General features: G+C 45.0%; 1 protein-coding gene across 1 annotated transcript; it reads right to left on the bottom strand.

Moving 5' to 3' along the window:
• Window positions 1–17,297: 17,297 nt before the first annotated feature.
• LOC102876716 (tubulin gamma-1 chain-like) lies at window positions 17,298–21,961 on the bottom strand. Its single transcript, XM_006901672.1, has 11 exons — window positions 21,889–21,961; window positions 21,512–21,624; window positions 21,171–21,338; window positions 20,137–20,205; window positions 19,783–19,862; window positions 19,244–19,370; window positions 18,946–19,032; window positions 18,682–18,831; window positions 18,097–18,249; window positions 17,850–18,011; window positions 17,298–17,672 (listed from the first exon to the last, which is right to left on the bottom strand). The coding sequence occupies exons 1-11, from the start codon at window positions 21,935–21,937 to the stop codon at window positions 17,475–17,477; spliced, it is 1,356 nt and encodes a 451-aa protein (XP_006901734.1). The 5' UTR covers window positions 21,938–21,961; the 3' UTR covers window positions 17,298–17,474.
• Window positions 21,962–24,451: the final 2,490 nt, after the last annotated feature.

Raw genomic sequence — 24,451 nt, 5'->3', positions numbered from 1 at the left:
AGACTTTTTAAAAAAATTTTTACTCTTTTGTGTGTGTGTCCCATCAAATTGGATCTGACTGGTACAGGAGGAGATTGCCCCGCCTTCTCCAGCAGAGCATCTGGTAGATTTGAACCACGTACTTCTGAGATTGCAGTGCAGCTTCTTACCATTAGGCCACCAGAGCTCCCTAAGAACATTGTTTTATACTACCATTTGATCTCTTGAATGATTGATGTTCCCCCAGCCCCCTATATTCTGTGTACCGACCTTTGAACATGTTGTGTCTTTTTAAAAAACAAAAAATAAACAAAAATAATTTTTTAAAATGTAAATATTTATTACTGTCAAACTTGGAAAAAGGAAAGTATTTTATTGTCACAATTGACTTCAGATTGTTACCTATATTTTATTCAGATTTGAGAAACATAGTGACCCCATATGTAATGGAAAGAAATGTAGACTATTGTGTTACCCATAAAAAAAAGAAAAAGAAAAAAAAAGTTTTACATTTTGGTAAAGTCTGACTTGTCTGTTTTTCAATTTTGGCTCTAGTTTTTATTATCATGTCTAAGAAATGATGGCCACATATAAAATCTTGACAATTTACCCCTGTGTCACAGTTTCAGGTCTTATGCTCCATTCAGGTTGTTGCTCCATTCTTAATTAATTTTTGTGTAGAAGAAATAGAAACCCAACTTTATTTTTTGTATGTGGAGATCTGATTGTCCCAGGACTATTTGTTGAAGAAATTGTTCTTTACTCATTGAATAGACTTAATTGTTGTTGTTGTTATGTGCCATCGAGTTGCTTGCGACTCATAGTGACCCTATGTACAATAGCCCTAAACTCTGCTCTGTCCTGTGCCAATCGCACTGTCTCTGATAGACCCATCCCGATTACCCCAGTCACTGAATCAATCCACCTCATAGAGGGCCTTCCCCTCCTGCGCTGTCCCTCCACCCTCCCAAGCATGATGCCCTTCTCCAAGGACCGGTCTCTCCTTACAACATGTCCAAAGTATGTCAGACGAAGCCTCAGAATCCTTGTCTCTAAGGAGCAGCCCGGTTTAACACTCTCCAGAATGAATCTTTTTGTTTTCCTAGCAGTCCACGATACATTCAGTACTCTTTTCCAGCACCACAGCTCAAAGACATCAATTCTCCTTCTATCCTCCCTAGTCACTGTCCAACTCTATGATGCATAACAAGTGATTGCAAAGACCATGGCCTGTTATCAGATGCACCTTAGTCTCCAGAGAGACACCATTGGTCTTAAGTACTTTGGAGAGGTCCCAAACAGCAGACTTTCCCATCACAATACGTCTTTTAATTTCTTCCTATTGGTGCCGAGAGTATTGACTGTGGAGCCAAGCAAACTAAAGCTGTTAACTATCTCAATCTCCTCACCATCCATCCTGATGTTGCCAGTTGGTCCAGTGGTGAGAATCTTTGTCTTCTTGACATTGAGCCTCAATCCATACTGAAGGCTGCATGCAGTCCCTGACCCTCAGCAGCAAGCGCCTCAGGTCCTCCTCAGTTTCAGCAAGCAGGGTTGTGTCATCTATATAACGCAGGTTGTTAATAGATCTTCCACCAATCCTGATGCCGCATTTCTCCTCATAGAGCCCAGCCTCCTGGATAATCTGTTCTGCATACAGGTTGAAAAGGTATGGAGACAGGACACATCCCTGGCATACGCCCTTCCCAACTTTGAACCATGCAGTGTTTCCTTGCTCTGTTCTGATAACTGCCTCTTGGTCCAAGTATAGGTTTCACAATCACTTGGCTGTAGATGTGTATTTCTTTTTTTTTTCTTTTTTTTTTTTTGGAGGGGGCACCCGGATAGATGTGTATTTCTGACCTCAGTTTTATTCTGTTGACCTGTGTGTTTATCCTTATGCCAATACCAAAGAGTTTTGATTACTATAGCTTTGTGGTAAGTTTTAGAGTTAGGAAATGTGAGTCCTCCAGTGTTGTCCTTCATTTTCAATTTTCAAATTTGTTTTGATTATTCAGGACCCTTTGCTATTCTGTATGAGTTTTGGCTTTTCAGGGAGGGGATAAAAAAAAAACAAAACAACCAAACAAACAATAGCTGCTGGATTTTATATAAAAAACCTTATTGAATATGTAGATCTCTTTGGGTGGTTGTTGTTATTAGATGCCATCAAGTACAACTCATATGACCCTATGAACATCAAGATCTGAACCCTGCCCTATCCAGTGTCATCCTCATCATCTAGAACTCATTGTTAGAACCACTGTGTCAGTCTGTCTCATTAAGGGTCTTCTGTTATTTGATGACTCTCCACTTCTCCAAACATGGTATCTTTATCCAAAGATTGGACCCTTCTAACAGCATACCCATGGTCTTTTCAATCGCTTTCTATGCATCTGAGAGCCAGACAGTGAATAAGGATGACAGAAGAAGAATTGATGTCTTTGAACTATGGTATTGGAAAAGAGTGCTGAACATCCCATGGACTGCAAAAAAGAACAAGCAGATATGACTTAGAGAAGATGCAGGCTGAGTGCTTTTTGGAGGGAAAGATGATAAAGCTTCATTTCACATAGATTGGGCAAGTGGCCAGGAGTGGGACTTTGTGCTGAGAAAGGTGGGGGGGATGTTGAAGGAAGGGAAGACCATCCATCAGGTGGATTGACACAGTGGTAATGGACTTGAGTGTGTCAGACATTGTGAGGACGGCACAAGACAGGACAGGGTTCAGATCTGTTGTTCATGGGGTTGCTATGAGTCAGCCTGGACTCGACAGGACCTAACAACAACAATAACCACATACTCAAAGTGTGTGAGATGAAGTGTCACCCTCTTACCCTCTAAGGAGCTACCTTCTCCCCAAGACTTATTTTTTTATGTTGCTGCACACTTTTAAAAAAATTTTTATTTTATTATTTTCTGTGTGTGTACCATCAAATTGGATCTGACTGGTACAGGAGGAGATGACCCCTCCTTCTCTGGCAGAGCATCTGGTGGATTCAAACCGCACATCCCTGGGATTGCAGTGCAACTTCTTGCCACTAGGCCACCAGAGCTCCTCTTATTCATTCTTTTGAGATCCCATGTGATACGTAGTGCCTTTCTCCAGCACTACAACTCAAAGGCTTCCTCCTTTTTTTTCCTCAAAACTTCCTCTTCTCTTGTGACATCTTAACAAAATTAAATATTCTAAGACTTAATATTGTCTCCTATGTGAACAGAATGTTTCCCCATTTATTAGACCATCTTTGTTTCAGCAATGTTTTCTATTTTTTTCACTGTATAAGTCAAAAGACTACTGGTGATCTACTCCATATAAAGATTACTGTGTTGGTTAAATCTATTCCTAGGTTCTTTTAGGTGCTATTGTAAATGTTAACGGTGTTCATTTCCTTTTCAGATTATTCATTAATAGTATACAAGAGCACAACTAATTTTTGTGTGTTGGTCTTGAACTCTGTGATTTTGCTATCTCCAGTCATCTCTTCCCCCACCACTTTTGTTTTTTTAAACTGTTTTTTTACTAAGGGGATTTTTTACAAACATTTTCACCAATAGAATTTTTTGGCTTGTTTGCAATTTTTGTTTCCTTAAGTGTGGCCTGCTTGCCCCTCTGGTTCCTCCACCCTCCAGTTGTTAGATTCCCCCCCCATCCTAAGCAAGGCTCAGACTGCCCATTGAGTGGGCTGTCAGGCAGGTCTGTGGTTATTCTAAGGACCTTGGAATGAGCATTTCAAAGACCTTTCCTTTGCTTACCTCAATCCAGTGTGCAAATCAATGATGAAAGCAAGTCAGTAACTGTTTTCTGGATGGACCAACACAAATAAGCTGAAATAATGCTCCTTGCTTACATCGCCTTGTGCTCAAAGAAGGAAATGATAAAGCAAGGAACCCCAGGAAAAAGATTATGTTGACTTCCCTCCACCGTAGTTCTTCCATGGATCAGGAATGATACATAGCTTAAGGGATTTTTCTATTAATCATACGATAAAGTAAAATCATTCTCAATCTGTTCTTATGTGCTGGAATCTGAGTTAATATCTGTGAAACATGGTTCCTCCGCTTTGGCCTTTTAATTGAGGGTATGTTGTCGTTACGTACCTTTGAGTAACTGACTCATAGCTGATGCTCCAGTGGGTTTCAGAGGCTGTACATCACACAGGAGAAGACGGTATCTTTCTTCTGTGGAGAAAATGATGGATTAGAACTGTGTGCCTTTGGGTTGACAGTGTAGCTCTTTACCACTAGATCTCTTTAAGGGTATTGTTATTGTCATGTGCCACTGAGTCAGAACAGACTCATAGCTGACCCTGTAGCAGGTTTTCAGAGGCAGTAGTAAATCACACAGAGTAAATCACAAAGATAACATTGCTCATCTTTCTCCCACGAAGCAGCTGGTGGATTTGAACTGTGTGCCTTTGGGATGGCATTGCAGCTCCTTACCACTAGACCACCTGAGCTCCTTTAGGGATATAGGAAAATGTATTTTATACTGATAGTTTTTACTAGAAGAAACCTGGCAGAGAAATTATTAAAGCACACAGCTACCAACTAAAAAGGGTTTAACCCACCAGTAGCTCCATGAAAGAAAAACTTGGCCATCTGGTCCCATAAAGATGCTCCCAAACCAAAACCCAATGTGGTTAAGTCAGTTCTGGCTCAGAGCAACCCAATTAGGACAGAGCAGAACTATCCAGTACAGTTTACAAGATTGTAAATCTTTACAGAAGCAGACTGTCATATCTTTCTGCTATGGAGTAGCTAGTGGGTTTGAACTGCTGACCTTTTGATTAGAGGCTGAATGCTTTAACCAGCACATCACCAAGGACCACTTCTATAGCTTTAGAAACTGTATGGAGACAGTTCTTCTCTGACCTGAAGGATCACTATGAGTTGAAATTGACTTGACGGCCTGTAATAGTCTTTGCTTTGTTAATGTAGAGATGTCTTGTTGATAAAAAACTTTTAATCATGTACTACATTTGCATATATATTTGATGAAGAAGTGAAAATGGGAGGAGGAAACTAGCATTTTCCCCACAGTTAAATGGTAAGACAGGACAAAGTCTAAGCATGTAGCTGACTTACCAACCAGTCTGGAAATATGAGTATCAGATTCTTTATACTACCTTGAGAAGATGGGGGAAAAACACCCAAAAACACTTTACTGTGGAGGACACACTTTATTCTATGTAAAATAATAATCTCTACCTGTTTTAAACATTACAGTGTTATAGTTATTGTACACAAAAAGAAGAGAGCATTTTGGAAGGGAATTAATAACTGTTCTTTTTCGTATTTGAAGACTTGAGTAGTATTAACTGGTGTCTGCATTGATTACAAGCTACAGTTAGAAAACTTTCATTCAGTAGCATCTTGGGGTGCATAACAGATCAATAAGTTTTCTAGTTTTGTTTGAAAGAAAACTTTCTTTTTGATGGATTCTTTTTGTGTGCATCCACAACTTTAATATGTTGTGGGTTTTTTCCCCCCCAAATGACCTATTTGTTTCATTTCATGATGAAATGGATGTGTAGCACAAATATAAATGGTTTCTGAGGGGTAAAAAAGATTTTGCCAAATGTTATTTGTACTCTGAGGCGTTCTGACTGTGCAGTGACCAAGTGACTTGAATTCACTGCCAACTCCCTGGGATAAAACCCTATGGATCTTTTGTAAAGATTGTTTGTTGTTGTTGTTGTGTACCGCAGAATCAGAACTGACCCACTGCTGACTCTTCAGCAGGTTTTCAGAGGCAGTTAATCAGACAGGAGGAGATTGCCCATCTTTCTCCCGTGGAGCAGCTGATGACCTTGAACCACCGGCCTTTGAGATTGCAGCACAGCTACTTGCTACCAGACCACCAGAGCTCTCTCTAATCTTATAAAGATTATGGCCTAGGGAACCAAATGGGACAGTTCTACTCTGTCAAATGAGGTCCCTGTGAGAAGTTGATGTTGGTCAAGATTATTGAATACATACGGGCTGTTTGTTCTTCTGAACAAACAAATCTATCTTGGACGAGGAGTAACCAGAGTGTTCCTTGGAGGCAAAGAAAGTAAAAATTTCATCTCACATACTTTGGGCATGTTTTCAGGAGGCCCCAGTTCTTAGAAAGAGACATAATGCCTGGAAGAGTAGGGAGTAATGAAAAATAAGAAAACTTGCAATGAAATGGGTTGATACGGTGCCAGTGGGCTTGAATGTGTAGGAGATTGTGAAGATGGCTCAGGATAGGGCCAGGTTTCGATCTATTGTTCATAGGTTCACCATGTGTTGTAGTTGACTCCATGTTGCCTAACAACAATATGAATAAAAAAATGACCCAGTGGTGCTCACCAACATTTATGCTCCTGGGCAACCATCAGAATTGGACTGTGGAAGTCTAATAAAGAGAACCTGGCTCCTGTTCAATTTGAAGTAAATGTCTTGGTGCCTGCCAAATGGTTAAGCTGCTTATGATCAGTTGGCTCTTATCTGCACCAGTACCGCCCCTGTCCATCTCCCCGAAGCAGAACATCCCAGTGGCCTCTGTGCCCTTTTGGAATGCGTCACGATCTTAGAATAATAGACTCTTATTTAACAACCCCTCATTTTACAGATCCTTGTGCCCCTAATCAGAGCTAAGTGCTCTCCTCCCGGTTTTCCTCTCGGACCTTGCCAAACCCCATGACTGCTGTAATCACACAGATAAAGAGGTAAGTTATTTACATTAATGCATACACAATGGAGTGACAGATTCTTCAGCCGGGCTCTATCTGGGTCATCTTTATACCTTCAGCACAATGCCTGGAACATTCTAGCTTCTCAATAACTATTTGTTGAGTGAATGAATGATGACATGGAAGCCCAAGGACAGGAAGCAACATGTCCCAGATCACAAACTGAGTTAGTGACATTTTGAGAAGTAGGCTGTGAAAACATTTAAGTTACATTGTATTGCTTGAAATCACCTGGTAAGAGTCCAGAAGCAAGGGAAATGGTTGAAGAAACCAGCTTGGACTAAAACTCTGATGACAGGTTATTCACAGAATTAAAAATTCATGTGAGAGCCTGCAAAATCAAGTTGACGCAGAGTTAAGAGTTTTAGTCTTTTAGTATCTTAAGAGTTCTGTTTTTCTTGTGGGTGTTCTACCTTTAGGAGAGATGGGCACCTGGGAGAAAGAAACTTCCATGCTTGGCTTTACCTTGGTTGGGGAAGGTTAGAATGGGAGACACTGCTTTTCCGTGGAGGGACAGGAGGATCTTTGCCCACTCAGGTCCACAGACCTGCGGTTGAGTTCATGATTAGTCGTTGGCAGAAATACATCATTTTTGCATAGATTGAAGAAGGCTCATGGTGACTCTGTGTGCTGAGTATTTATTTAAGTTTGCATCAAGATCAAGGCTTTTGTGTCTTATTGAGGCAGAGGAGTTAGAACAGGATGTCAGCATGAGGGAATACCAGCTTAATGGTGGCTTGGCTTTAGAAGAGGTCAGAGTGACCCAGGAAATGTAATCTGGCCAGCAGCTGGGCAGTAGTCTCCCTGAACTCTGCAGAGTCCTCTCAAGGTCTTCTCCAGAAGATCTGTTCCAGGGAGATCCTGTGATGCTCAGTGACAGCTGTGTGTGTGTGTGTGTCCTTATAGAGAAGTGTGACAGTCTGGCCTCGATCCTGAGGTGGAGAGGTGTGTGGGTATGCGCAAAGGGACTGGTAAAGGACAATGCCTGTGTCCCACCTCAGAGAGGAACTGCTGCTTTCTTTGGCCTTTGAACATCTATTGCATGAGCTATTGTTGGCTCAGCAGTTAGGTGCTTGGGTGCTAACCAAAAGGTCAGTGGTTTGAATCTACTAGCCATTCTATGGGAGAATGATTTGGCTGGCAGTCTGCTTCTATTAAGATTTATAGTCTCTGTAACCCTGTGGGGACAGTTTACCCTGTCCTACATACAAGTTCACAGTCAAAGTCAACTACTCAGCAGTTGGTTTGGGTTTAGTTTGCATGAGTGGTGGACCAGTTTGAGCAGCATCACCTGGAGGCTAACTGGCCTGGCCGGTCACCAGAGAGAGGTTGCCAACTTTTGTTGCAGATTTCACTGCAGACTTTAATGGATGTCAAACTTTTATGCTGAGACTTCTGTTCCTCTGCTGTTTTTAGTTCTTAAGTGCTGTCAAGTTGTAGTCATGCAACTCCTAGCGACCCTATGAACAACGATCTGAACCTAACTCTGTGGCGCGCTATCATCAGCATCTCTAGCATGCTCAAGGCCATCTGTGATAATCATACATCTCTCCATCTCTCACTGAGGGCCTTCCTCTCCTTTGCTGACCCTCTGCCTTACCCAGCATTTCTCTCTCTCAGGACTGGTTCAGTGTGTGTATTTATTGTTGTTATGTGCCATTGAGTCTCTTGCAGCTCACAGCAACCCTATGTATGGTAGCTCTGCACTCTGTCCTGTCCTGAGACAGTTTCACTGACTCCAACACACCTACCCCCATTACAACGGTTGTTGTTTCAATCCATCTCATCTGGAGTCTTTCTATCCAGTGCTGTCCCTCCATCCTTCAAAGCATATCCTTCTCGAGGGACTGGGCCTTCCTGACCACTTGCCCAAAGTATTTAAGATGGAGCTTCAAAATTCTTGCCTCCAAGGAGAAACTTGGTTTCACCCTCTCCAAGACATGTTTGTTCTCTTGATGATCCATGTCATGTTTAATACTCTTCTCCAGCACCATAACTCAAAGGCAGTGATTTTTCTTCTGTCATCTTTAGTCATTGTCCAGCTCTCTGATACATATCAAGTAATTGTAAAAACTATGGCCTAGATCAGGCAGACCTTAGTCCCTAGACTGACAGTACTTTTTAGGACTTTGGAGAGGTCCCTGACAGCAGACTTCCCCAGTGCAATTCCTCTTTTGATTTCCTGACTGCTGGTGCCAAGAGTGTTGATTGTGGAGCTGAAAAAGCTGAAATTGTTAACACCTGAATCTCTTCTCTACCTATCATGGAGCGGAAGACTCCCAATGAGATGGATTGAAACAATGATTTCATCAATGGCTTTAGTGTATCAGAGATGATGAGGAGACAGGAGAGGGCAGGGTTCAAGTTGGCTGTTCATAGGGGCACTATGGATCATACTTGACTCAGCTGACCCTAAAAACAGCAATGTGTGTGGGGGTGTATTTTTTTTTAACCACCAGGAATTGTTAGCATTTGTTGGAAATCTCAGAGATGGGCTTTGAATGAAGAGTTACTTGAAATTGTTTAGAAAGTGTGTGTGTGTGTGTGTGTGTTTCCTGGAGAAAGAAAGCACTTATCAGAGTCTAAAAAGAAATCTATGAATCTGCAAAGGTAAGGAACTACTAGTGTAGGGAAAAGCACAAGGCACCCATGTCTTTATAAGGACCTCGTATTCACATGGCCAGGATATTAATGAATGGGGCATGGCAGTATTTTAATGGTAAGTTTGACAGCTCAGGGCTGATGGAAAGCATCAAGGTCATAGGATATGAGATTAACCACTGCCACGTCATCTGATAACAGCAGTTACCTGATGGTGTATGCACAGGCGTAGGTTAGAGGTGGTGGTCAGAAACTTGCTAAGTGAAGGGACAATTGCCATCCAGAGAAATAACTAGTATGCAGATGACACAACCCTGCTTGCTGAGACTGAGGAGGACCTGAAATGCTTGCTGCAGAGGGTCAAGGACTGCAGCCTTCAGTATGGCTTGAAGCTCAATGTTAAGAAGACAGGGAACTCTGGTGGCCTAGTGGCAAGAAGCTGCACTGCAATCCCAGAGGCATGCTGTTCAAATCCACCAGCTCCTCTGCTGGAGAAGGAGGATCTCCTCCTGTACCTATCACAAGAAGACAGAGATTCTCACAACTGGACCAACTGGCAGCATCAGGACGGATGGTGAAGAGATTGAGATTGTTCACAGCTTTAGTCTGCTTGACTCCACGGTCAACACTCTTGGCACCAGTAGCCAGGAGATAAAAAAAATGTATTGCGATGGGAAAGTCTGCTGTTAGGGACATCTCCAGGGTACTGAAGAGCAATGGTGCCACTCTGGAGATTAAGGTGCATCTGATACAGGCTATGGTTTTTGCAATCACTTGTTATGCATCAGAGAGTTGGACAATGACTAAGGAGGATAGGAAGAGAATTGATGCCCTTGAGCTGTGGTGCTGGAGAAGAGTATTGAATATACGCTGCACTGCCAAGGAAACAAACAGATTCATCCCGGAGAGGGTTAAACCAGGCTGCTCCTTGGAGGTAAGGATTCTGAGGCTTCATCTGACATACTTTGGACATGTTGTAAGGAGGGAGAGGTCCTTGGAGAGGGACGTCATATTTGAGAGGGTGGAGGGACGGTGCAGAAGGGGAGGGCCCTATATGAGGTGGATTGATTCAGTGACTGGGGTAATTGGGATGGGTGTGTCAGAGGCAGTGAGATTGGCACAGGATAGAGCAGGGTTTAGGGCTGTTGTACATAGGGTCACTATGAGTTGCAAGCAACTCAACGGCACATAACAACAACATGTAAAGGAAAAAGTTGAGTTGGCTCTGACAACAATCATGTCTAAGAGATGAAACATTACCTGGTCCTGCGCCCTCTTCACAACCATTGGTATGCTCAGTCAAGTTCATTGTTGTGACCACTGTGTATTTGGAGTTCCAAAATCAGGGGCTCATCTTCCAGGCCTATGTGGGATGATAGTCTCTTGTGATCCTGCTATTTTCATTGGCTAATTTTCAGAGGAAGATTGCCAGGTCCTTTTCCCCAATATTTCTTAACCTGGATACTGTGCTGAAATCTATCCACCCTGAGTGACCCTGCTGGTATGTGAAATACCAGTGGTGTGGCTTCCAGCATCATAGCAACACAGAAGCCACCACCACAACAGACTGACAGATGAGTGATGGGCACAGGAACACAGCAGGTGGGAATAGAATAGTCACTGTGGGAGGTCCTGGAATATAAATGCACACTGGAATGGACAGAGTATGCTCATGTATAGTTCAGAGACTAATCTTGATCCTTTGGTCCTGTGTGGGATCAAGTCACAAAGAATCCATAGACCACACTACACTTTGGTTTAAGGCTGTCCCCTGGCCCCAGGTGCGGAACACTCTTGAGCAGAACTACCTGAGATTATGTCTCAGAAACAGGAGTAATGAAATCTTCTTTAACCCCTTGACATAAAACCCATTTTGCCCATCTCTTATTTCTTCCTTTTCATGTACCTTGAAGACACCCGGTTATTGTTTTTTTATATATCATCCCTGTGGCTAGTGCCCTCTGTGATTCAGTTTGCCTTGGACTCTGGGCACAAAGTCCTCAATAAAACCATTCCCAATACTGGAATCTAGGTGTAAAGAGGTTTAGAGAACTGCTCTTGCTTGTCCTGGGCAGAATGGGCCATATAAGGAATGAGAATCCTCAGAAAAACTGGATGTTAGGAAAAGAAAGTGGATTGTTTTCAAGTTGTTTGGCAAGATTTGGAGCATTTGATGTCATTATTTTCTCATTTCTTGCCCCCTCTTCTGGCCATCTCCTGCAGGGGACTTTTGCCTTCAAAGTTATTTTAGAAAAGTGTCCAGTTGGGAACTTTCATTTTACCCTGTGGGCGACCTGACTGCCCACTTTTTCCAAGTGCCTGCAGGTTGGGGCCTGAACTGCCCTACCTTCTGCTATTTCATTTTGATAGAACTATCCAGAGAGCCAGTTCATAATTCCTGACAATTATTTGTAGGGAGTAAAATATTTGTAGTTACTAGCGGGCTTTATATTCATTTGTTAATAGCATATAGTGTGTCCATTGGGAAAATTTCCAAACTATCAAATAGCAAAAATCCAGCTACATCAAACTTTTAGGTTCATGATATCATAGCTCTTCAGTCCTGAGAGTTTTAAGATCACTTTACTTATGTCAAGGATAGAGGAATTTAAAAAAAAAGTCATCTAATTGCAGAAATTAAACTCTCGCTCTTCTCTCCGTAAAAGATGTCTTGAATTAAAGTTAGAATATTTCTGATCTTTAGGCCAATATGGTGAACACATGAATTCGTCCTGGGATATGCAGTTATTTGGTTGTGTGACAAGTTTTTTAATGTTTTTTTTTTTGTTACAGAAAAGGCAGAGTGTAAGCTATGGCCTGGACAATTCCCGCCCCCACCCCCCCATTTACTGAACAAATTTTGGTCAATTAGCTACAGTGTGCCAGGACCTACGCTTGTTATTAGAGATAAAAGACACTGTCCCAGCCCACAAGAAACATGTGACCAGAGAGAAGACAGAAAAACAAACCCTCCTTTAATGATGAGATAGTGAGGTAGTTGCCAAGGAACCCGAGTAGCATCATGAATTACAAGTTCAGCTGCTGACTGAGAGGTTGGTGGTTCAAATCCACCAGCTTCTCTGAGGAAGGAGGATTCAAAGCCTCCTCCTGTGAAGATATACAGCCTTGAAATCCAAATGGAAGGTTACCATGAGTCGGAATCAACTCAACAGTTGTGAGTTGGAGGTTAATTGCTAGGAAAGTGTGAACAGGATCCTGTAGATATATTAATTTTCTAGAAAAGCAGGCTTCTGTCTTTGCTTCTTACAACTTAGAACATTGAGGATTCCTTTTGAAGGAAATATCTGTAATATGTATAATTTTTCTTATATGGAGTCTATTGAACAAAATTCAACATTTTTCTTATGGACACAAGGTGGTATGTTAGCCCCCTGTCAAAAAGCCCTTAGAGCTTTTTGTTCTTTTTCTCTCCTCTCTTTATGGAACTGACAGTGCTCTTCCTAATTCCCTTTATTAATATGCCCATAGCAACCCTCTCCTCTGCGGGGGCGGGGGCGTCCTTCTTTGAGTCCATAAACCTAGCTCAGCTATCACTCATCTGTCCTTGGAGGCTGGTGGCAGCTATTTTATGGATTTGGTTTTAGTCGTGCTTCCAGATTAAAATGTACTAGGCAAAATCCACCTCCTAAACCATATGCCTCTGGAAACTCTATGAACTTTGATAAATGACGATAGTTATAGAAAGGCTTCAGGTCTTTTGTTCATAGGGTTGCTATGTGTCGTGTTCGACTAGACAACAGACAACACTAACAACAGGCAAAAGGCCTGGTGAACTACTTTGGGAACTCCTTGAGAAATTGCCAGGTTATTTCATGCCTTTGTTGGATTGATTTGAAACTTACTCTCCACTGAGTGGGAAGTTTACATTGAAGGTCCGTTTTCCATTTAACCATTCATACACATTTTGTTTCAAGACCTTGACTGGAGTTCCCACAAAGAAACATCACTCAGCCCATATCCTCCCTGTATTTTTCCTCTATTCTTCCTTCTTGACCTTTCTTGCCTTCTGAACTTGGCCTTGGGCATATGCTGACCTTTTGATCCCAAGTAGTTACTGTTTGGAGTCCATACCATGCTAGTGTTGTTCACCTGATAAACCTAATTGTTTGGGCTGGAAATTGAGTCATGGAGGTGAGTTCAGTTCAGGTCTGAAGGTGACTAACGGCCATTCTCTCTGAGGCTCCTTTAGTCTCTAGCCAGTAAAATGGCTTTGGATTTTTTTAAATGGTTTTGAGTTTTCTTCTGTATCTTCTTCCCACACTATCCAGGAGCTTCTAACGTAATCTCTCTTGGAGTGGTTGGTAGATCCAGGATGCCCTGACTGGCGGAGGCCGGGGATGAGCTCTGTAGATTGTTCAGCATCACTCACATGACCCACCGTCTGTCTTATCTCCTTTCACTTCCAGCTCATCTCAGTCCACTTTGCTAAGTTACAATACCTAAGTTTCAGGTTCATTTGTTTACACCAAATGTTATTTTCGGGTCTGTGCCTCCTGCTTTAGACTTTTAGACTCTGGCCCTGCACATTTGAGGGACCCTCAAGTCACATCACTTGCCATGCTTACTCTGGGAATGCAGTTGTCTTCAAATGGCTTTTTAAGTTTCTTTTTCCTTATTCGTTTAGTTAAAAAGAGGCAGCCGTTCCTGGCTGGAGCAGTCTGCTTTCCCACGTTTCCCTCAGCAGCCCAAGTCTCTCACTGGGTACAGTTACTCTGTGGCTTGCGGCCTCTCAGACCACAGAGACTTTTTACCACCAGCACCACCTGCTGCTGACTCCCCAAGGCCTCACTCCCTTCCCACCTGGCCTCCTCGCTGCCCTCCAGTTGACACAGTTTAGTTTGCTGCAGGCCAAGAACAGGGAGGGGCTGCCCCGGTGTAGGGTGCTGGGTGATCTGGAAATAGCCTTAGGGGAGGAGCTCAGCTCTGAAGCAGCTTCAGAAGGTGTTCATCTGCATTTATAATGCCTGGTGCAGGCAGACAAAAGGGGCATTGCTATGGGTCCCAGAAAGGCTCACCTACCAGCACATTCACCCTTTAGGTTGGAGGTGTTCTCCTCTGGGGCTGTAGGACTATCCTGATATAACTTTCATCCCCATTGCCTCGAAGGCAGTGAGCCACTCACAATGGCCATAGCTGGCGCCTTATGCTCCCCAACTCAGCACCAGCCATTTGTGCAAGGGGTGGGTATTGGGACAATAAAGGGGGAGGCTCTAGTAGTTGGAGGTGGAGCTAAGAAGAGGCCTGGTACACCCTGTTTTGTTCTGGGAGCACGTGGCTGGTTACCTACCCCTGGGTAGGCTGGCTCTCCCGTGTTAGCCCCATATAAACCCTGACGATGACAGGGACAAGCTGGCTGCATTACCTTTGAGAGTGACAGGTTCGTGCCTCTCTGCTACCCTGCAGACAGCTCCTCCCTAGGGAGCTCAGGTGGCCTAGTGGCAAGAAGCTGCACTGCAATCTCAGAGGCAAGCGATTTGAATCCACCAGATGCTCTGCTGGAAGAGGGGCTATCTCCTGTGCCAGTCAGATCTGATTTGACAGTACAGACACAAAAAAATAATTAGAAAAACAAAAACCCCATTCGGCTCCTACCTGCCTGCTCTCTGCTCATCAGTCCTGTAAGGATCCCCTCTGCTCCTGCAGGTCTAACTTGTGAAGTACTGTACCCATCTGTTGTTGTGTTGTTGAGTCAGAACCGACCCAAAGCTGACCCTTCAGTGGGTTTTCGGAGGCAGTAAATCCCATTACTGCTTTAATAAAGGAGGGGGAGGTTCAAAAGTGAGCAAGTGTGCTTCTAAAAGCAGCCAGACAGGTCTTAAGCAGACCCCGGGCTCCCTGGGGCACCAGATCCTGGCGCGTGTCCCCTCCAGCTTTGGTAAGGAGAGGCAGAATTTGACTGGGTTGTTACATCATCACGCAGAGGTCCAAGTTCAACAGCCCCAAGTGATACCACTGGGCCTTCAGATGATAAGAAAGGCGCAGTGATGACGACTCACTAAGCCGGGTCGGCTTGAGCTTACTGGCTGTTACTAATCAATAGTGAACAATTTCACAGGCAAAATGTCACAAGATTACTCAGGATAAAAAAAGCTGTCCTCACTTTGCTTACGTACTCTGTCACAGTCAAAGAGTCTAAGAGGTTCTATTTCTGTAGAACGGTGCTATCACACTGGTAAGACCAGTGCCAGCCATACCTGGAAGTGTTAACTAGTTTAGCACAAATAAGCCTGTGCTTACCTTGCCTACTGTAATCCCACACAGGCAGAAGGCAGCACAAGCTGACCCTAACCCAGAAGATGGGGAAGCTCTCGTGTTCCCGAGACCAGCAGAGGCTGGTCAGCCCCCTCCCATGCTGACCCTGCTCTGTCTGCACAGGGGTTCAAGGTCCCCACATCTTCTGACAGCCATGGCTCCCAGGATCGGGATGATCCCACACGGGCCTCATAAAGTTTCACAGAAGGAAGGGTAGTGCAGTGGTTAGGAACTTCCAGTCAATCCAAGCTTGAGCAAGCTCTGACATTTACTGAGGAAATGACTTATTAAAATAGTCACTCTTGTTTTCATTTTAGAAAATGAGGTCATTTTACTACTAGGGAGCCCAAGTGGCTTAGTGGTAAGGAATAGTGCTGCTAATGCAAAGGCATGAGGTTCAAATCCCCCAGATGCTCTGCAGGAGGCTAGGCAACTTCCTCCCATCCAATTAACTGCCTCTGAAAGGGTCAGCTATGCGTCAGCTCCGACTCGATGGTACACACCTCCACTCTACAGTGCTCTCATGAGGGTTAAACGAAGTCATGAAGGGGAAGTACTTCTCAGGTATTAGCTGTCCCTACTGTAATCTATTCACTGATCCTCAAGGGAAAGACAGGCAATCTCCAATGCAGTGTACAGCCTTGGAAAGCCCTCTGGCAGGTCAGATAGGAGTGGTTCCAGTTCACCGGCAAACACCACCTGTAACCCTCACTTCTGGAGGACAGAAGAGCCTAACAGAGAGAGCCCTTACATCCTGCCACAGTTGAAGGGCGACCAGCTTTGCCAATATTATGAAGACTTGGGTCTCTGCGTACTTACTAAAGGGAGCTCTAGTGTAGTCCGTAGTGGTATGCTGTTAACCCAGGGCCGGGCGATGCTTCTCTGGCAGTATCAAACCACTAGCTGTTCTCAGGAGAAAGATGGGTGGGCTCCTTCCATGAAGCCTCGGAAACTTTCTAGAGGCTCTGCTACGAGTCAGAACTGAGCTGACAGCAGTGAACACCTCCTGCTAAACCAAAAAACTCCACTGCTGTCAATTCCAACTCATAATGACCCTACTGGGCAGCGCAGACCTGCTCCTCAGATTGCCAAGGCTCTTCTCTCCCTCTGGAGTGGCTCATATAGGTCTGAACCATTAACCTTTTGGTTAGCAGCTAAATACTTAACCACTGAGCCACCAAAAGCTTTCATGAATTTATTACTTCTCTGCAAAGATTCACCGAAGTGGAAGGGCTCTAGTCCCTTAAATACCAAGATATCTGCTGTGAAGGGAATTAAGATCAATTAGCTGTGGGCCCCAGCTAGGCCCTGCTTACAGGCCAGGCTTTTGATGTGGTCTCCTGACTCGATTTTCTTAGGTACAGTGACTTTCTGGCACTGCCCTGATTGCAAGAAAATGAACATGCTTACCCAGAGCCAAGCGGTAGAAAGGAGTGGTAGCCTCAGGCCTGCTGAAGATCAAAAGGGTAATACAGTGTGGGAACATGAAACTGGTGGAATGCTCACCTGGTGCTGGAGCGATACAGGAGTTTGGGCAGGACTCTGTGTATTAGACAGCGGCCTACCTGTCATGTGTTTAGGGAATTCTTAGGTGGGTCAGACTCACACACCAGGCAGAGAAGAAGTGAGGGGAGGCGCTGGTGCAGAGCTGAAGATGCTAGAAGTGGGCAGGCATCATGCTTCCTCAGTCCTCAAAGCCTCCAGTAAAACCTCCAGTGACTCGATTTATAGCTATGCTTTATTAAATTGTATCCAAAAGGAAAAGGAAATGTGTCTCCAGGCCAACAGAATGAGTGTATATGTGTGAGATCCCTGATCTGTGCTCTGAGGGTCCAGTCAGTCAGGTGGGGCCAGGGCAGGCCAACCTGTAAGGCAGAAGAGGGTCCCTGTCCGGGGGACTCACTGCTCCTGGGTGCCCCAGGAGATATAGTCTGGCCGTGTGGCCGCGTGGTACTCATCAATGAGCTCCTGCACGACCTCCCTGGATGTGTCCAGCTCATCAAAGTTCTCCTTGAAGATGTCCTCCTTGCGGAACTGCTCCAGGAAGGCCTCACGCTTCCGCAGCTTGTCATACTGACGACAGGTCCGCTCAAAGAGCTTGGGGCGTGCAGAAAGCAGGGGTCATAAGAACTTCATCAATAACACAGACCAGAGGGCCAGTGAGCGGTGGCTAGACTATCACTGTAGCCAGAAGCCAGCAGCAGGAACGGGGCAGATAAAGCTCAACTAAGGAACTGACTAGAGGGCTAGGAAGGTACAAACTGTGAGACTCACCGACGAAATGCTGGTGTGGTTGGCCATCATGAGCCCGCTGACCCGGTGAGCTGAGGGCAGGTAGGGAGACTTCCTGGACAGGGCCACCTGGATGCTGGCCGGGCCCCAGGGGATGAAGTTGGCCAGCTTGCGTTCCCGGATCCTCTGCAGGCTCTTGTGGACCTGGGGTGGGCACAGGAGAGCTTGGTGATAGCCTCTTCTCCTCTGCCCTGCTGGTTCAGGGGGCAGAATGAAGGGCCTCCCCTACCTGGGTGGGGTCCACCTCTCCCTGGATGATGTTGAGGATGGCAATGTAGCAGTGGTTGGTCTGGCGATCCCGACCTGTGGACACCATCACGTTCTTGGGCTGCAGTAGCCGCCTCATGACATCCAGGACGGTGGTCTTCCTCACGCTGGCCACCTAAGGGGAGAGTGGGGAACAAGGACCAAGCTGGTACTTAAGTTACAGTCCAGACAAACCCAGAGAAGGAGAGAACAATAGTTAACACACATTCCCTGAGACGCCAGTGGTGTAGTCCCACTAGGGAGTGTTTAGATCCAGGCCTACACTGAGCCTCTGCTGTAGGATCAGGAACCTTAGCCCTCCTCAGCTCAGCCCAGATGATCTTCCCATTTTCTGAAGTCTTAAGTAAACCCGTTGATCCCCACCCTGCAGGGAACCAAAGGCAGAGGGAAGATGGAGAACCAGGTAGCAAGAAAGTCACATGTTCTGGACCAGACCCTGAGTGCAGAGCCTCTGGGAGCTGCAGAAGGCAGTGGGAAAAGAGAAAGGCCAGGTCAGGACCTGCTGGGCCCAGGGCAGCCTGACCCGGACACCGAGGGCTGCTCTTACCGACTGGTCCGTGGTAAGGGGGGTGTAGCCCGTCATGAGGAAGTGGAGCCGTGGTGTGGGGATGAGTGAGGCGATGAGGCCAATGAGGTCATTGTTCATGTAGCCGGGATAGCGCAGGGTGGTGGTGCTGGCTGACATGATGGTGGACACCTGGGGACAGGAGTGCCATGTCATGGGCCTCGGCGGGGACGGGCCATCCCGTTCCAGAGGGCCTTTCAGCAGTGAGGGTCCCAGCTCAGAGGGGTCAAGGAGGTGGGGGCTCACCAGCTGGTTGATCTGAGAGAAGGATGGGTTCTGGATGTGCAGGCGGTCTGTGGCGATCCGGTTCAGGGCTGTGTTGTCCAGCACCACCTGGGCAAAGGTATCAGATTTATGATAGGAAGGAAAAGTAATTCTGCTGAGCTTGGGCTCTGAAGCTTAACTTTACATGAGCCAGAAGGTTTCCTAAGAAAAGAAACTACACAGGTTGGCTTTTAATGAACCTTTTAAAATTCACGAAGATGATGAACTAGATGGGAGCGGGATGGGGTGGGAGTGGGAAGGAGAATGGACCTAGGATTACCACACAGTCTGCGTTCTGTGTCAGCCTCTTGAGCGTGAGCAGCGAGTTGTAGGGCTGCACCACCACGTCGCTCATCTCGTCCTGATTGGGAAACACAGAGTACGTCTGCACCAGCTTCTTGGGGTACCTGGTCAAGTTGGGAGGTCAACCTTGGTAAGCTCTGGCTCATCAATGACTGTATGGAAGCAGCTAAATCTGAATGGGGATGCTGGGAGGGGATAATGGCACAAGTAGAAAAAGGAGACTTAATCTTTGGGAGTCTGGAACCCCAAAGAAGGAAAGGGAGAGACACCTTAAGAGGGATGATTCAAAACCTGGCCACAATCCTTGGCTTTTCACTGAGGACCCAGAATCTAGGGTCTGGCTCCAGCCACTAAGTGTGACCATGTCTTGTCACTGTGCCTTCACTTTACTCACTACAGGAACCAGGAGAAGAGCCCTTTCCTGACAGGAGCGCCTCACCCCCCCTCTTGCACCCGCCCATCATTCAGGAAACCAGACTGAAGGTCCTGCTGCACTGGAGCCCCTCAGAGACTCACCTGTCATTGAGTCGTTCTAAGAGGTAAGAGCCCAAGCCAGAGCCTGTCCCCCCAGCGATGGAGTGACATAACACGAAACCCTGCATGGGAAAGGGGCAATCAACGTACAGGTATCAAACTTAGGGTGTACTGCACTGCACAACTCTTGGACATCTATCCTTCCTTCCTCCTTACCTCACCCCATAAAGTTTAGGATTAGACTCTGGACATTGTCCAGAAAGGCCCAGTACCTTCTAACCAAAAGCTTCTACATATCTAAGGATACATGAGTGGGCCCTTGCTGTTTAAGGTGGTTTCTCAAGGTTTCCCAGGCTTCCCTACGTCAGCTCCCACCACTGTGTCTGGGACACTCACCTCCAGACTGTCGCTGCCGTCTGCTTCCCGGTCTATGATGTCAAAAATGTCCTCATGGATCTTTTCTCCCTGTACACACATGAGGACAGTCAGAGTAAGAAGGACCAAGGGATAAGGGGAGCTGTTTCCAGAATGACCACCTTTGATTCATCATATAACTCACAAAATTCTTTGCATAAAGAGACTGTCCAGCAGAATGGTTACAAGCAGGCATTCTTCATCCAAGACCACCCACGTTCACATATTGGCTATATTTCTGTTTTGTAAGTTATCTTGTTATTGAGTCAACACAGTAGAAAATACAGGATTAAACCACTGCAACCCTCTTTTCCTTAATTGTTCCTTCTCTATTTATATAACCTCACTACTGTCTAAATTTTCTAACTTTCCAAGTTGTTACTGTCAACTTAATTTTCATAGATCTTATTCAAAGACAATGCTCAAGGCAAATAGTCTTTACTAGCTAAATTACTGTTTGGTTTTAAGGCCACTTCAGGAGAAAATTTTAGCTTAAGGTCATATCAGGGCAATAGCTTCAAGGGCTTTGTTTCCATTTAATTAATGACTATGAGCAAGTACTTACTTGCTCAATGCCTGTTTTCTCATCTGTAAGATAAAGCTAATATTAAAGAGCCATAGTATCTTATCCAAGATTTTGAGTTCTAGTTTTGATATTCAGAGTAGTCCAGATTTTAGAACAAGTAACATAGTGTATATCATGTATTTTAAATAACATTCCTGATTAGGGAGTGTCTCAGGTGTATTAATCAAATACACGAACATTTCTCAGATGAACCATATTAAGTATTGTGGGCTCTGCTAAACCCATTATTACTGAGTCCACTCCAGAGTAATAGAGATCCTATATGACAGAGTAGAATCGCTCCAGTTCCCAAAGCTTGGCTTTTTTAGAGAAGTTCACTGCCACAACTTTATCCACACAGCTGCAGGGGGCTCGAACCACCAACTTCTCAGTTATCAGCTTAGTGCTTAATTACTGCACCACCAGGATTCCCAGGGAATTGACAAATGACCTGCGAGAATCCGCTGGCCCAGTTGTTGCCAGCTCCTCCTCCGTGCTCTGACAGGTAGATGTTCTCCGGGTTGTAGAGCTTGGCATACGGGGAGTTGAGGATGGAGTGGATCACCCGGGGCTCCAGGTCCAGCAGCACCGCCCGGGGGATGTAGTGTTCATCGTCTGCCTGTCAACGGGAGGCGAGGACCGGCCTAATTACTGGACCCTTCCTGCCAGCCCTCCCTCCCCCAAGTCAGCAGCCCTGGCCTCTCTGCCCAGCGGGTTTCCCAGGACCAGGCCGCTGCCCCTCCTTTCAGGGTTCCTGGGCCACCGCTGGCCCTGGCCAAGTCACTGGGGCACCTGATAGAAAAAGACGTCCTTGCGGTCAGTGCCTTCGGTGGCGAACTCCTCCACGATGCCCTCGGGGCTGATACCATGCTCTGCGCACAGCTGTTTCCAGAACTCGAACCCAACTAGGGGTGGGGCCGAGAAGAAGCTATTTGAGCCTGGAGCTAGGGGCCTATGTCCCAGCTAAGAAGTCAAGCCTCAGAACTTGCCCGTGTTTGAGAAAAGAGGCAGAGAGATGTATACCAGCGACGGAGAGGGGGATGGGCCACCGGCCAGGGAGGTCCCGCCCTTTGGAGAACTACGAACTGGGGAGGGCCGATGGACGGGGGAGTCCCACCGCGGGACCCCAATGACTCCTAGGCTAATGTAGGGTCTGGAGGTTCGCTCACTCTGATTGCCGCACTGGCCCAACTGTAGGGTGATGATTTCCCTCGGCATAGCTCTGCAGATGCCGGCCCTGAAGCCGCTTGCAGACAGGAAAACGCCGCGCCAGACTCCCAAAAAGGCGCGCGCAACACCAAAAGCGGCGCAGAACGCACTGAAAGAGGCCTCCGCCAATGTGGCGCAGGCGCACTGGAGCCGCCCGCCTGCCCAGCTCGCCGCAAGGCGCAGGCGCCAAACATGCCCCGCCCCACGAGCTCTTTCAAGTAGGTCTTGCAACCAGTTAAACAATATGCAACAGTGAATGAATGGAACGCCAAGTTGTCTGTACACTTCCATTAAAATATTAATTAAAAAAATCCAGTAATTGGAAAACCTAGCAGCAGTGAAGAAACTAAAAGACGTGTTGTGTTGGGGAAGTTTGCTGTCTAGGATTTCTCCAAAGTTCTAAAGAGCAAGGATGTCACTTTAAAGACTAAGATGTGCCTAATCCAAGCCATGGTCACTCTCTTTTTTTTTTAACTTTTTAAAAAAATTTTATTTTATTTTATTATTATTTTTTTTTGGTGTGTGTGTGTACCGTCAAATCAGATCTGACTGGTACAGGAGGAGATCGTCCCTCCTTCTCCAGTAGGGCAGTTGTTGGATTCCAACCGCGCACCTCTGGGATTGCAGTGCACCTTCTTGCCACTAGGCCACCAGAGGTCCCTAAGCCTTGGTCTTTTTAATTACTCCCTATGCATTTGAAAATTGGACAATGAGTAAGAAAGACTCCAGAAGAATAGATGCTCCCCCCAAAAAAAATAAAAAAAAGAAGAAGAGATGCCTTCGAATTATGGTACTGGCAAAGAGTATTGGCTATACCATGCACTTCCAAGAAACAAATCTGTTTTGAAGGATGTCCAATCAGAGGCATCCTTCCTTAGAGGCAGGGATGGTAAAACGTCTTCTCACTTACTTTGGACATATATTCAGGAGGAACAAGTCCTTGGAAAGAGACATCATTCTTGCAAGTGTAGGAGGTCAGCGAAAGAGAGGAAGACCATCAACAACATGGATGAACTCAGTGACTACCACAGTGGGCTTGAACATGACCGAGATCATGAAGATGGTGCAGGATAAGGCAAGGGTACAAATCTTTTGTTCATAGGATTGCTATAAATCATAGTCAAATCCAGCTTTTATGACAACAATAAATTAAAATTATTAAAAATTATTTCAGGAAAACAATCTCCTATATCCTGTTGTTGCATACTGTCAAATTTAGACTGACTCACAGCTGAATCCGGTGGGTTTTCTGAGCTGCATGAGAAAAGACTGCTCATCTTTTCTCCAGTGGAGCAGCTGGTGGTTCAAACTGCATGCTTTTGGGCTAATAGCACGATTTCTTACAACTAAGCCACCAGAGCTCCCATATAAGGCTCCTAAAATTTTTAGAAGAATTGTTAGAGAACAAGCTTATTGGCAAAATACATTCAAAGCAGTTTTCTGGCTTACTCCTTTTCTGATTTAAAATACAACGGGCAATACATTCAGTTTTCCTTAAAGACTACTACTAAACTCTTTTGAACTGACTGGAAGCGCTAGTTCCACGTGGGAACTGAGATCTAGAAATGGTTTTTCATTATTCATCTGACATTCAGTAATGAGGATTGTGTGCAGCTCTGGTGGCTCAGTCGTTAAGTTCTCACTGTTAACAAAAAGGAAATCAGATTGAACTCGCTAGGTATTCCATGGGAGAAAGATGTAGCAGTCTGCTTCTGTAAAGATTGTAGCCTTGTAATCACAATATCAACAATATGCAAATTGCAAAGTGTGTAAAGTGTGAGTCTTCTTCAGTTGTCATTTATAGCATAGCAGACCATAAAATTGTCTGACTCACAATGGCAAATACCAGTTCATTTCAGTTCATTAATGCCCAGGAAATCTATCTTTATGTCTTCTATTTAATTTTTGACAACTTTCAATTTTCCTAGATTCAAACTTAGTATGCTTCACATTTCAGTTATTAATAAATGTTTGCAGTTGTCTCTTTTCAGTTTGAGTTATGCCACATCAGCAAATGCGGGTCCTGAAACCTTTACTTCATCCAGTTCGTTAAGGTTGATTTTATTTTGAAAAGGCAATTCTTTCTCAGAATATTTTTCTTATCTTCCAATCTAAGAGGTTCTATTCAGACAATGATCTGCTATTTTAAAAAACAACAAAACTAAACCTGCCAAATCACACAGAAGGAAATTTCCCATGTTTTCCCCATGGAGATGCTGGTGGATTTGAACAGCTAGACGTGCTACCTTCGGGTTAGCAACTTACTATTAACTCAGCCAACAGAGATCCCTAAATTCTGCTAGTAATAGTAAGGTTTTTCACTGGACTGTCTTTTTGGTAGTAAATTGTCAGTTCTTTTTTCCCAGTCTGTTTTAGTCTTGAAGCACTGCTGAATCCTGTCTACTTGTGACTTTGCAAGGATTTGAAATACCAGTGGCATAGTTTCCAACATCACAGCAATATGCAAGCCACCACAGAACAGCAAACTGATGGATGAGTAGTGGAAAATATGGTCATGGTAAT

Source organism: Elephantulus edwardii, unplaced genomic scaffold, assembly GCF_000299155.1.
Source record: "Elephantulus edwardii isolate Elephantulus edwardi_28Jun2011 unplaced genomic scaffold, EleEdw1.0 scaffold00340, whole genome shotgun sequence".
NCBI lineage: Eukaryota > Metazoa > Chordata > Mammalia > Macroscelidea > Macroscelididae > Elephantulus > Elephantulus edwardii.
The sequence above is the reverse complement of the archived record's forward strand: the minus strand, read 5'-3'. Positions and strand labels throughout refer to the sequence as shown.

What these genes read in the sequence shown, in the direction of transcription:
- LOC102876716 (XM_006901672.1), bottom strand. Translation starts at nt 21,937, where the DNA reads ATGCCGAGGGAAATCATCACCCTACAGTTGGGCCAGTGCGGCAATCAG. An exon ending in CCCTTACCACGGACCAGTCG is followed by an intron (nt 18,250 to 18,681) that starts GTAAGAGCAGCC and finishes CTCTCCCCTTAG; the next exon opens with GTGGCCAGCGTGAGGAAGAC. An exon ending in ACCACACCAGCATTTCGTCG is followed by an intron (nt 17,673 to 17,849) that starts GTGAGTCTCACA and finishes GCACGCCCCAAG; the next exon opens with CTCTTTGAGCGGACCTGTCG.